The following is a 13,416-nucleotide window of genomic DNA, read 5'->3' as shown; positions in this document are numbered from 1 at the left end:
ATTTGCATCCATTGAAAAAAATAAAAAAGGAGGAGATAATAACAAGCATGCTCTGACAGAGTAGGGGGGGGGGTGAGGCGCTATTTGTACAGGATGCAGGACTGACTAACCTGAGAAGCCCCCCACCGACCAGGCCTTTGATGGAAGTCCATGCCTCTAAATGTAGCCCACTACGGTCCAAAGGCTGGCCCATGACGCTAGCTTCGCTACGCTAGGCCGAGCCGGTTGAGCTATGCTGGATTGTGCCATGCTTTGCTATGCTAGGTTGAGCTATGCTATGCTTGGCCGTGCTATGCTAGGCTGGCCTGGGCTGGGCCGGGTCATGCTATATTATGATAGGTGTCTGCTTTTCTCGACACAGAAGCGGGGTGTACACCGATGTCCCCGCCTGCTACCGCTCTCCGCCATGCTGGCTCTCGCGCGACTAAAAGATTTCCAATCTTCTTTTGGTTCGGCTTCGCCTCATTTCACAAACTGTGTTCTTACATTTGTGTACAGACTGTGTGCTCTTATTGTTTTTTAACTTATTTTATACATACAGATTGTGCATTTGTAAATAGCCATGTAATTATCGTTTTAAACGTGTTAAAAAAAAAGAACACGCAAAAAACAAAAAAGGTAATGGATATTTTGATTGTAAAACTTTGTTCTGTCTCATGTTTCAATGGACCAAAGTTGGCTTTTTCTATGGAGTGTCCTTGTTGCTGTTGTCTGAACCCATTACGCATGTGTTGTCGGGTTTTCTGTTTTCCCTCCGCCTCCGCTTCCTTTATCCCTGGCGCTCTGGACCACCAAGACCCTTGGATTCTTTTATTTTGTTGACCTCTGCTTATTACAGTGCTGTGCATGCGTTACGTTGTTAAATCTCTTCCTGAAGAGCTGTACTGTAGACTAAATAGTGAGGTTATACTGAAGTGTTGCAGCTTTCCTTTTGTGCTGTTGTGTTTTATGTCACTCTGCAGCCTCGATTCCTTGTGTGTTGTCCCTTGTGTCTTGCGCACATTAAAAAAAAAAAGAACGAAAAGAAAGTTTGTTGTGGCTTAAGCGGAATAGAAACATACTTTTACAGTTTCAATGTGAGATCACAACAAATCCTATTTTTTCAACATAATGCCTTTTTGAACGATAGTTCTAAAAATGTCTATTTTAATATTTACTTGTTACAAGACATGTACATATTTGTAATATATAATTGAATAAATTTTATTGGTTGTGAAATCAAAGTTTGACTCATTTTATTATTATTATCATTGACCTATTTTATTTAATAAGGCACACCAAGGTGGATAGTTATTTCATTTACCTTAAAGTAGTACTGATTTCAGGCAGAAGATGTCGCTGTGCAGTCGGAACATAAGAGTCAAATTCTTGCACCCGTTGGAAGCTGATGAAATGAATGAACTTGCATGGTACGCTTGATTTGATGTCAACCGCCCTAGGTAGAACAGACCATTTAAATAAGAGGCCTTTAATTAAATACACCCTGTTTGCGTTATCGAGAATTGCAGGGATTATGTCTGCATAATTATCCATAATTAAAAGTGTAGCCTTTACAAATATAGCAATTGTAATTCTTAAACTTTGAAGTGAAGGAAGATTTGACCTTTGCCTTTTGTTTTTGGCGTCAAATAAGTTTAGGATGGGGGAGGCAGTAATGAGGGTTAAAAAGCAAAACAAAAACACTTGAGCGCGCCTCTCAGCAGGGAACTGTGTTCATCTTCACAGCTTCCGAGTCCGCCTTTCACACCTAATAGGGTGCTACCGGCCCCCCATTCATGGGACCCTTTATACGACTGGCGTCAAGGGATTGCTAATTGGAGGTTTACATTTCCAAAAGAAGAAATTTGCGTGTGAAAAGCGAATCATCGTAGCCAGTTGTTTTTTTTAAACCATTGGTCAATCCCCCTTCCAAAGAAAAGTCTACCTACATTGGGCGATGGACTAGAAGTGAGAAGCAGGGTAACATTTATACGGAGACGTTTACGCGGTGGAAGCAACAGCCTCTCAGTGGTGCTGGTATTTATGGTGTCAGTCAGAGTGGAAATCTTTCATCTTCCACTATCGCGATTCACTAGTTATCTCGAAGCGAGACGTGTCTGGGTCGGTGTTGAAAGCAGCGCCAGTGTCCGTCTCGTACATAGTTGTTGGAAGTGAAAATGGACCGTTCGCCTTTAAGGCGCCCGACTGCCTGTTGCTTTGTGCTGCGGAGAGACTGACGCCCTCTGGACAGTGGACACTGCAGCGGCATCACTCCATACTGGAAAGTGGAGAAGTTCAAAGGGGGGTAAAGGAGAGATCGTTTCCCGAGGATTTTTTTTTCCAAGCCCATCGCTTTGTTGTGGTAAGTGTTTAATGTACGTTGTGTTTTTTTTTGCATATCTGATCGCGAGACTGTCGTGCGTGCGAGAGAAGTCCGATAAGAGCCCAGTTTGGAAGAAGTAGTCCTGAGAGGGAGAGTCCACCAACTGCATCTCCTGGTCGGGGAGCTAATGTTGCTCACATGGTTTCTCTCCGTGATGTTAAGCAATGTGCAACAAGTGGGCGAGCGTGATGGGTGCAGATCGCTCTGTGTTTACCAAGATTTTTATGATCAGTGTTAGATATTTTATATCTGTAAAATACAACTTCTTTAGTCCATGTGCGAACAAAAACAAACAGGTAAAGGTAAATATACCGTGCGGTGAAAGCAAGACGACCACACTAAAAACGGTTGCCTTTTAAAAATAATAATTGGTTCGTAATTAAATTAAACTACTCATATTAATAACAACAAGCAAAAGACGGGAAAGGCAATTATATAGCAAAATGAGAACGCAACGTATATTGCATGACAAGCTCTGCCTCGAAAAGATGCTGCAGATAACTTCAGGAAGAATGCAACTTCCTACAGCTAGGACGGGACTGGGAAACGCATGACTGCATGAGCGCTTGTAGGCTATTTACAACATTTCCATCAACTCGGATGATGTTAACCTATGTGTCATGCCCCCCCCTCCCCCGTGTGTGCATGTATCAACCTCTCTACGTCAGACAATATATCATTCAGCGAAGATTTACTCTACAAACCCGTGTCCGGAATTCCACTGATGACGGATTTTGTTTATTTAAATCCAAACGCCGAAACAGCCCTCTGACCTTCACACCACCAGCACCTCAACCACCACCACCTCAACCAACACCACCACCTATGCCACCCTTTACTCACCCAATACCGCAGTCTTTGCTTCATCTCTCTCCCTCTACCCCTCCCTTCAGGTGTCTGTGCACCAGAAGCCCCTGTGCTGTGTCCCAGTAGCCTTGGAGATGAGGCCCAGCACGCAGCTCCTGCTGCCGGCCTCGCTGGCAGTGCTTCTGTGCCTCCTGGCCTCCATGCCCGCCCCGGCCAGCGGCTGCAACAAGGCCCTGTGTGCCAGCGACGTCAGCAAGTGCTTGATCCAGGTGAGGGTCTTGAGTGAGTGTGTGTGTGTGTGTTGGTGGGTGGTAGACCACAGTGGTCGTATTTTTATATGTTGTTGTGGTTGTGTATCTAGGATCTAGTATAATGTAGTGTTATTGGCTTTGTGTTTGCAATCGTTGGGTTGTGTTGAGTGCCGGATTAGCACAACAATCATGTCATACACAAACGCACGCACATGCTCATGCACACGCACGCATATAGCCTACACATACACAAGAGTGTGGTTTAAAAGTATAAAAAAAATTCAGAACCTTGGTTTCCATTCATGATGTCAATTCTGTCTACAGAACCGAGTACAGCTGCCCATAAATGATAAATGTTGGTGCACTTTCATTTTCAGGTTATGTGTCAATTCCCTGACAAACAACACATTAACAAATTATAATGCATAACTTCAACTTATAATGATGAGTAAACCAATCAAAACGGATACCGTTGTCATTTCTTTGGTATACCAGGCAGGGCTTGACTTTTCCTGCAAATGAGCAGTGATGCAATTTCACAGCAGTAGTATTTAAAGCTATACTTAGCACTACTCAATCCCTCCTTTCCATTGACATGAGAGGCATGGGTGGGATTTTTTTAACAGCATTTCCTTCATTACATCACTGAGCAGTACTGTGTGTTGAAGAGAGCGGGGGTCACTTTCTCTTTCAGCTCTCAGTTTTCTACTCTCGTAGTATTTAACTTTGCCAAACCGGCACTCTCCGTTATCATACTTCCTTCCTCCTGCCAGCGTTATTTGTAGGTCTTGGGACACTCGGTCAATCATCTGATGCTCATGGTTTCATCTCTCGAAGTAGTATATCTTTAATTTCTCCAGGGTTTAGATTGCAATAGACACTACAATTCCTAAATCAGCCAATAAGATGATTTAGATGACAACATAGTTTTGACATTAAGATGATTAAAACGTCAAAATGATTTAGACTTAAACAGCAGGGACACGAGCTGGAGCCTGAGAGTGAGTCCTGCTCCTGTCAGAACCACCATGCCTGGTCTCTTTATACAAATCAGGAACCAAACTCTTTTTGGTTTTCACATTAATCCGTGGGTCGTATTCTTATCAGTAAAATCCTGACCTTCTCCAGGAGCGTCGTCTATAATGTACTAATCCAACATGTCTAGGCTCCTGTGTTTTCCTCTACTGTGTTGTTTTCAGGACACGATCAAAGTGAATCGGCAGCTCAACAGTAGTCAGTAGAGGGAGAGGGAGGGGGAGTCCAGGAGCAATGAGGCCCGAGTCCAAGTTTGAGGCGATCTAGACATGGGAACGTATGCAGATGCTTTCTTTTGATAAGAAGGAAAGATATTTTGCTCAGTGTTTCATTCTTTTTACAGATTGTGTGTGTGTGTGTGTGTGTGTGTGTGTGTGTGTGTGTGTGTGTGTGTGTGTGTGTGTGTGTGTGTGTGTGTGTGTGTGTGTGTGTGTGTGTGTGTGTGTGTGTGTGTGTGTGTGTGTGTAAAAGCTTACGCCTACTGAAAGATTTTTTTCTTTTTCAAGAGAGCGGCAGTGCTGTAAATTCTTAAATCCACGTGAATATACCATAACCTAGGCTAATGAAACAGAAGTTTTGCTGTGGGAAAAAGTGAGTTTTCATAAACGAAGACGCACAGTCCTCCCAGGGTTTACCAACACGTAGCCCTTCTCTGTGGCCGTTTGCTGCAAGAAGTCACTGATTGGTGGAACATGCGCCGTGTTATGCTTTTTTTCCGACAGGCAGAGCTAGGACTTATCTGAAGGCAGGGGGGGGAAATCGAAACACTGAATTTTCCCCAACCACTTTTCAGCAGTGCATTTTTAAAATGATTTCGCAACATCGTTATCACAAGGTTATATTGCTTTTTCGGATCATCGTGATTCTGGAAGGAACTGCAGAACTGTCAATTCGGTCAATTCGGCTCGAGGGGCCAGAGGCGAGATGGCCTCCTGCTGTTTTACTGCGGTAGAAAAATGCTGTAGGAAAATGGCATCACTGGTTCAAGCTGAGGCTTATTACAGTGCTGGCATCTACGTCTGCATCCCGTCAACTTCACCTCCAATTTCTGTGTGTCTGTCTGTAGGTGGGTTTGTGTGTTTGTGAGATTATGCAGTGTTTGTCTTTGACCTTGTATTAGCTTAGCTGCCAGGCCTCGTTCATTATGTACCCTCAGTGTCCATTTAGGCCTGACGCGCTCTCTCCCTACTGGCTCTCGGCGATGTTATGATAGCTGAATTTGGATGTGGTCTCTAAATAAACTGGCTCCTCCAAATGTAGAGTTATTTATACATCTAGGGGGGGTTTAGGGAAGAGCTTCATTTGACCGGGAGAGCTCTATTTTTGGTCAGATAAACGTTTGAAATATGGTGCAATTTCCCCGGAATAGTAAACTTTTTTATTTTTTAAAGGGGCATTGGAATCTCACCAAACAGATTGCATGCATGCTTCAGTTTTCTGTCCTTATTTAATCTTTGCTGACTTTCGGTTGACTTTGAGGCTCCGGCCTTTTCAAATGGCTACACTCAAATGATTTATTAATGCAATAAAGCCACAAACCAGCCGGTCCCCCATTGGTGTGTGTGTGTGTGTGTGTGTCAGTATGTGTGTGTGTGTCCGTATGTCTCTGTTTGTATGTCAGTATGTCCCTGTCTGTCTATCTGTGTGTGCGTGTGTGTGCGTGTGTGTGTGTGTGTGTGTGTGTGTGTGTGTGTGTGTGTGTGTGTGTGTGTGTGTGTGTGTGTGTGTGTGTGTGTGTGTGTGTGTGTGTGTGTGTGTGTGTGTGTGTGTGTGTGTGTGTGTGTTTTCTTCCTTCTTGCTCCTTATTTCTCGATGGCCCTGTGCCAAGAGCCTGACCTCAGCGGCACCGGCTCGTTAGCTGTCAGAGAGGGGAGAGGCTCCGCCGCCGGGGCCCCGTGGCCCCCTGGCCCCGTGGCCGTCGCTGGGCGCTGCCGGTGATTAGTAGGACGCGTTATCCCCGGGGCCCCGCTGCATGCGCTCGGCTGCCACCTTAACTCATTTGTCTGGATTCCCCAAATCCCCGGGGTGGGGGCTGTGGAGGGAGGGAGGGGGGGGGGCAGGATAGGGTCATAGCGAGGTGTGTGTTGTGTGTGTGTGTGTGTGTGTGTGTGTGTGTGTGTGTGTGTTGGGGAAGTTGTTAAAGTCCTGCTGGTTAGTTTGTGTGTGTGTGAGACAAAGCAGTAAGCTTTGTGGACTTGCTTTAGTGGTTGGGCTGCCAGGCTAGCCTCCAGCCCAGACGGTTTTGTCCAGGCCTCTTAAGCTGGGTGGGGCCGCACTTTCCAAGTTACACACCACCACCACCAGAGCTCTTCGGGGCAAGGCAGCACACGTCTCACTCTCCACACACACACACACACACACACACACACACACACACACACACACACACACACACACACACACACACACACACACACACACACCCCTGGCGTATGCATGCAGCAATGACTGATTGCTGTGATTTCCATTTCGGAGAGCCCCCACTTGTTGAGTGTGAGAGTGCTGAGCCTCTGGTGGTTCTCAGTGAAACCTCATCCATCTCTGTTCACTGCCGAGGAGGGAACGGCTGCCGGAGGTGTTTGCACTACGATGCTCATTTGGCCTCACAAGTCGCCCTGTTTAGGGGGGCAGTTTGGAGACCTGGATGTGGTCGGGGATTAGTTAGTATATTTATGACTATAATTACACTTCCGTGACCCATAAAGCATATTCAAAATTGATGTGGGTATAATGTAGTCCTCCTTTTCACCCCCTTGGTACTTGGGTCTGTTGGAGAGAATCGCTTCCCCCCCCCCCCCCTCCCTTCTCGGGCAACTGCAGTGAGATTTTCGAAAGGTGTAATTTTCCACCTTGAGGCGGTCGTAACGGCCGCTCATCGGATTACCTCTTAACCACGGGCCGGCGGCGCAGAGAGGGCGAGGCTGGGGGTTTAGGGGAACTGCGTGTGGGGTTGTTTGCAGTCGCCTCTGAGTCACGGGCCCTGGTCTTTTATCATGCCCCAGACACTGTTTATGTTTAGGAGAGGCTTTGGGAGAACGAAAGAGGAGAGGTGAGGCAGAGTAGAGCAAAGACAATGTTGGAAACAAAACATTCCGAACAAGGCAGGCAGTGGAGGGATTCAAAAATGTGTGGGAAGCGGCCGTGTTCTCCCTGGTCGCCAGGTGTTTTCACCCTCCACCTTCTCCCCAACCCCTCCCTCTCTCACTCTCCTTCCAGCTCCTTCTCTCGCTTACTCTCTCTCTTGTTGTAGTGACCTTGACTTTGTGGAATGTGCTCCCTGTGTGTGTGTGTGTGTGTGTGTGTGTGTGTGTGTGTGTGTGTGTGTGTGTGTGTGTGTGTGTTTGTGTGCGCGCGTGCATGTGTGTGTGTGCCCATGAATGCGCGTGTGTGTGTGTGTGTGTGTGTGCGCACATGTGTGAGAGGGAATTAGCAACTCCACACAGCAGGCCCTTCCACTCTCTTTGCCCCCAACAAAGGCAGACCTGGATTCTGTTTGGTAAAGGAATGTCTGTTTTCTCCTTTGATTCCCCGCTGGCAGTCCTCTTTGATATTCACCCTAGCTGCGTCTCCAGGAAGGCTCTTTTGTTCAAGATATGGTGTAGTTAAAGCGGAGCGAGAAAGCTATTCCATTAAGAATCATGGAATAGCCAGGTTGGGAAACGGGAAACAGTTGAAGATGTGTCATGCTCTTGTTTCGTCCACACTTGGTTGCTGTGAATAAACGCTGTATGTCGGCGGTATCTCTTGCTTACGGCTGGGCTGTAAGGGGTTGCATCAAGCGTGGCTCTTTCAGACATCAAACGGCTGAAGCGGCGGTCCAGGTAGTGCCAGACACTCAGCCTCTGGGGCCCACTCAAACCTGCATCAATAAAAAGGAACAAACAAAGGTTTGATTGCAAAATGAACTCGTATCAAATTCGAGTGGTGTCTTCATCGGTGGTGTGTTTTGTTGACGGGGAATTAACTGCCGAATTATCTCTTCCAATGAAATTTCACTCATACCGTAGTATTGTATGTGTGCAAAGACTGTCATGTCCACCTACCTCATGTTTATAAGGTTACCTGTTAATCATCCAATATATATTCATCCTTGTTCATGCACCATTGCAACAAACCTCATTGTACTTTTTTAATATATCATCTCTATATTTATATATTCATACAAAGTAGCAGTTAAAGTTAGTCTTTTAGCTTTGTTTTAGCAAGTTTAGCTGTAGGTCTATTTTCTGAGTTCCTGGAGAGCCAGGAGGAACGTGGTAACGTTTGGTTAGGTGTAGTCTACACGCACTTGGCCAATAAAGCTGATGACGTGATGAAGTCATGAAAGGTTGCAATGGAAAAAGTAATGATGCCCTAGTGCCCTTCCTCTGCACCTTTCTACCCTGGAGGTTGTAACACGAGAAAAAGCCAACCAAAAATAATTGTGGGTGATTCTTAACAGGGTCAGGTTCCGACCTACCGAAAACATCTCAATACAGCAACGGTACTGTCCTATTCAGAGACAATTCTCTTCGACACCGTTTCACAACAGTTTTGTACACTAATCTTATTTTTGTTAATGGGGATATTCATATATACCCTTTATGCCATTTCATGTCTGAAAAGTGCTAGTGTCAGGAATTTTGACAACTGCCCTGGAAGCCATAACATGTTATTGGCCCCTGGCTGTTGACGTACTAATGGCATGTTTCCTGTGATCCTGTGCTGACTCCTGCTATTACCTGCAGCAGAAAAATATTTCCATACATGTCTATCGTCTTTGTTCTGTTATTAAAAGCCAAACAGGTGCTTTTGTTTTCACAATGTGTTCCAATAGTTTGTATAGTGTAAATTATGTGTCCAAATGCCACAAACGTTCCCGTTCACATACATCCTGCTTTATGTTTATCTTATAAATTGCCTTATTTGTATCATGCTTAAACACCAAAAATGCAACGCGCCGCACACACACGGGCACAAACACACAAATCAGTTTTGCAAATAATGTTGAACCAATCCTGCTGCTTAATCCGTATCCCCGTTCCATAACGTCACTTGAAATGTCTGAAACCACTCCAACTAACCCCAGCTGCTCCTTGTTTTCATACGGCAATTCTTTGTATGACAGAACCGTTGACCTTTACAGCTCTACGAACACACAAGTGGAAAAAGCACCCCGTGTCCTCATGTGGCAAGCTCCTTAAGATGTTGTTTTTATTACATATGTTATGGGGCAATGGCTGACGTGGGCTCTCGTGTGTGTGTGTGTGTGTGTGTGTGTGTGTGTGTGTGTGTGTGTGTGTGTGTGTGTGTGTGTGTGTGTGTGTGTGTGTGTGTGTGTGTGTGTGTGTGTGTGTGTGTGTGTGTGTGTGTGTGTGTGATGCAGGAGTTGTGCCAATGCCGTCCCACCGATGGAAACTGCTCCTGCTGCAAAGAATGCATGCTGTGTCTGGGTACCCTATGGGAGGAGTGCTGCGACTGCGTTGGTGAGTATCCCTCCTCATGTCTTAACCCTGTTATCCCCTTCACCTAATAATACAGGTATTACCGTCATTTCGATCAAGGCGATGCCATAGCTGGCCGAAGTAGTGCCGGTGGATAACTAAATATTATTGGGTTGATTGTCTCGTATAATATAACCTATCATATCACAAAAATACGTTTTGGGACTTTATAGAAATTATAATGAGATGTTGAAAGACACTCTTCCGATTGCGGGATCTCGTGTGGTTTTGATTTTAAACAACTAGGCTGAGCAGGTAGAATGTTAGTGCATTGCTGTTGAACTCTTTGGGTGTGAATTGGACTAAACCGGGAACATTTCACTTCTGTAATGGTCTGCTAGACCTCTGCCCTATATAATAATGTACTGGTAATATTGGAGTAGTATTCCAGAGTTGTCTATTATCACTTGTTCAATATTATTTGAAAAGTGGCCTCTAGTCATGTATAAAACCTTTGCTCTTATTGAAAATAAATTCCTCAAGAGTAGGAAAAGGATGGGAAAGCCATAGTAAGGAGTCTCGTTTCTTTGTTGCCGTGTAGTGAACCCAAACTGCTTTCCAGATTCTCTGGAGGCCATGTTAATTATCATGTTATTAGGGCACAGGAAATTGAAAAAGGTTAGTCCCTACTCCGTAGCTCCTACCCAAACAGTCAGGAAGTCTCTCAGAGACTCGGGTTGATCAAAAGAAGCGGAGCCCAGAAAAGTAAGGTCAACCCCTTTCCCCGTGAACTTTGACCTCATGCTCTCTGCCTGTGCGCGCAGTTGGGGGTGTATAAACAAGCCAGTGAACAAAACACCAGCCGTTTTGTGGAGCAGAAAAGCATTATAATAATTACTCCGTTGTGTCTCCATCTGAACCGGCCCTCCCGGCCCACGGGGCCTTCAGATCGCCTCTGATTGGCAGATATTATGGTGCATGTTGACAAGCGGGGCTTAGATCAGATTCTTTCATGTGGCCGGCATCAAATAAAAGCACATGACACTGTTAGCGCGCAGCTCACTGCTGGCGTACAGATGTTTTCTTCCCGAGGAGTTTTCCTATTGGACGGACCTTTCCCTCTGTTAACACAGCTGAAGACAACCCTCGGCTGCGGGCGAGTCGATCTTTCTCATTTATGAGATTGTTTTTCGCGGTGCGAGCTTCATGTCCATTTTAAGTAATTTTCCGTTCTAAACATGTGGTCTTGGGCCAAGCGCTCGGCTTTTGAAGTGCGTGTCTGTGAGTGGTTCTACCTAACAGGGGCAGAAGAGCCGAGGGGGAGAGGACGGTTTGTGTTTTGAGAGGAGAGGGAGGACAGCAGGGAGGGGATGGAGGGAGGATTTCGTGTATGCTTCATCTAAAACAGCTGTTTGGGCTTTTGCTTTTTCACCGCTGATGCGTAATCCTATTCCTGCGTCTGTCTTGGTTCCCCGTTGAATGATTCACCCATAAGCTCACATTCACTTTGACTCATTCAAAAAGGGTTAGGAAAGTCATATATGTGAGTGTGGGGTGTTTGCCAAGTGATTTGCTACTGGGCTTAAAAGTGAAATGTAGTCTGCAAAAGACACTAAGCAGGGACACAGGGGGTAAACCAACGGTTTAAGTTCATGATTTTTTTTCTTTCGAGAAGCAAAATGCAAATAAAACACTCAAACTTCAGTCTCCACCATTTCGATGTTAAATGTCGTTTCCTTCCGCGTGTTCACGTGGTGCCGTCTTGTCCCCGTCCCCAGGCATGTGTAACCCCAAGAACTACAGCGACTCCCCGGCCACGTCCAAGAGCACCGTGGAGGAGCTCCACCGGCCCATCCCCTCGCTGTTCCGCGCGCTGACAGAGGGCGAGGCGCCCATCAACATGATGGTGGTGTCCTTCCCAGTGGCGGAGGAGCTGTCCCACCACGAGAACCTGGTGTCCTTCTTGGAGACGCTGGAAGACCAGCACCAGAACGTCTCGCTCCCCGGCAACAGCATTCACGCCAGCTACGACACACAAGGTAATTCAGTGCCAAACAGACAAACAAACACGGCAGTTAAAAAAAAAAGACGGCACAGCTTAAAAGACAACTTGTCTTTTTCCTTCCTTTCTTTTTTTTTTACACGATTTTAATCAATTTACTTTCCACTTTTAACTGAAAGTTGGAAACCGTGGTGCGGTGGTGTTGGTTGGTTTTTATTTTCCTCTGGAGCTGTGTTGGCTCCTGCGACCCCATGCTTATTAGCTATAAAAAGACACACTCATGAACATGAGCACTTCCCGCAGAGCTCATTATGGGCACCGAAAACCATGTGGTAGCCCCTCGCTCGCTACGCGCGATATAAAAGTAAGAACGATGTGGCGTCGGTTTATCGTCGCATAAACCCCTACACATTCCCGCAAGCTGTAGTCATGTCATGGCCTAGACGTGTGTGTGACTCATGTGTCCCCATCTGTGTGTCTCCCGTTGCAGACAACATGTGCACCGTGGTGTACTTCGACGACTGCGTGTCCATCCGCCAGTGTAAACTCTACTGCGAGTCCATGGGAGGATCCAAGTACCGGTGGTTCCACAACGCGTGCTGCCAGTGCATCGGACCCGAGTGTGTGGACTACGGCAGCAAGGCTGTGAAGTGCATGAACTGTTTGTTCTGAAGCGGGGGTGCATGGGATGTGGGGTACCTGATGTATGTACCTATGCATGTGGACTGAAGGCATAGAAGAAAAAAAAAAGCTATGACCGGTGTGTGTTAACGATTTAAAATATCCTTGTAAAATATCCCCTCCTTCCCCAATTTGCTCTTCCTTATGTTTTGTATCTCGCCGTTACGTTTCACTGTATATTTTTAGATCTGTTTTTTTCTTTTCTTTTTTTTTTTTACTAGAGGTGTATATGAATAATGTATTTTTACAACAACGATCCGCTAAATGTCCTATGGGATGCCAAATAAAACAAGATTTGGTGACTGACGTGTGGATGTATTTACTGTGTTTGATTTGAAAGGGTTTTGTCTTTCTCCTGCGTCACCCTTCTCTCATTCTAGTCCTAGTTAAGCACTATGCTGGCCAGGAAACGCATCATTTCCTGGGGAAACAAAGTTGTTATTATACCATTCTCGTCCACAGGTGTTCACTGCTCCCTGTCTGTCTCGAGAGAGCCAGCTCGCTGATGCCAATCTTTTACTGCTGAACAAGCCCCCTTTGTTATGCCAAAATGCATTTCAAAGGCACTATCGCTGATTCTGTTCCCACTTGGCATGCAACAGTAGTTAGCAAGGAGCAAATGTGTTAAAGGCACAAAGAGACCTTGTTTGTCTTTCTTTAATGATATTGAATCGGGGCAGTGTTGTTTTTTTATGCCGGCACAGCTGTGGGTTATGTGGGAGAGAGGAGCACCAAATATAGCATGGAACTAATGCGTTCCATGTGGCCTGGTGACGATCATCAATCTTTGGAATATCACCACAGGGTTGGGGATGTGTGATTAAGAATGACAGGTGGTTACGCTCAATTGACATG

General features: G+C 45.8%; 1 protein-coding gene across 1 annotated transcript; it reads left to right on the top strand.

Annotated features, from left to right (window-relative positions):
• The first annotated feature begins 1,658 nt into the window (after positions 1–1,658).
• On the top strand, positions 1,659–12,886 carry twsg1a (twisted gastrulation BMP signaling modulator 1a). Its single transcript, XM_056596402.1, has 5 exons — positions 1,659–2,341; positions 3,256–3,438; positions 9,821–9,920; positions 11,657–11,917; positions 12,371–12,886. Exons 2-5 carry the CDS (start codon positions 3,304–3,306, stop codon positions 12,550–12,552), a joined length of 678 nt encoding a protein of 225 aa, XP_056452377.1. The 5' UTR covers positions 1,659–2,341; positions 3,256–3,303; the 3' UTR covers positions 12,553–12,886.
• The last annotated feature ends 530 nt before the right edge of the window (positions 12,887–13,416 follow it).

This window comes from Gadus chalcogrammus, chromosome 8, assembly GCF_026213295.1.
Source record: "Gadus chalcogrammus isolate NIFS_2021 chromosome 8, NIFS_Gcha_1.0, whole genome shotgun sequence".
Classification (NCBI taxonomy): Eukaryota; Metazoa; Chordata; class Actinopteri; order Gadiformes; family Gadidae; genus Gadus; species Gadus chalcogrammus.
Note: the sequence above shows the minus strand (reverse complement) of the source record. Positions and strands in the feature narration are given on the sequence as shown.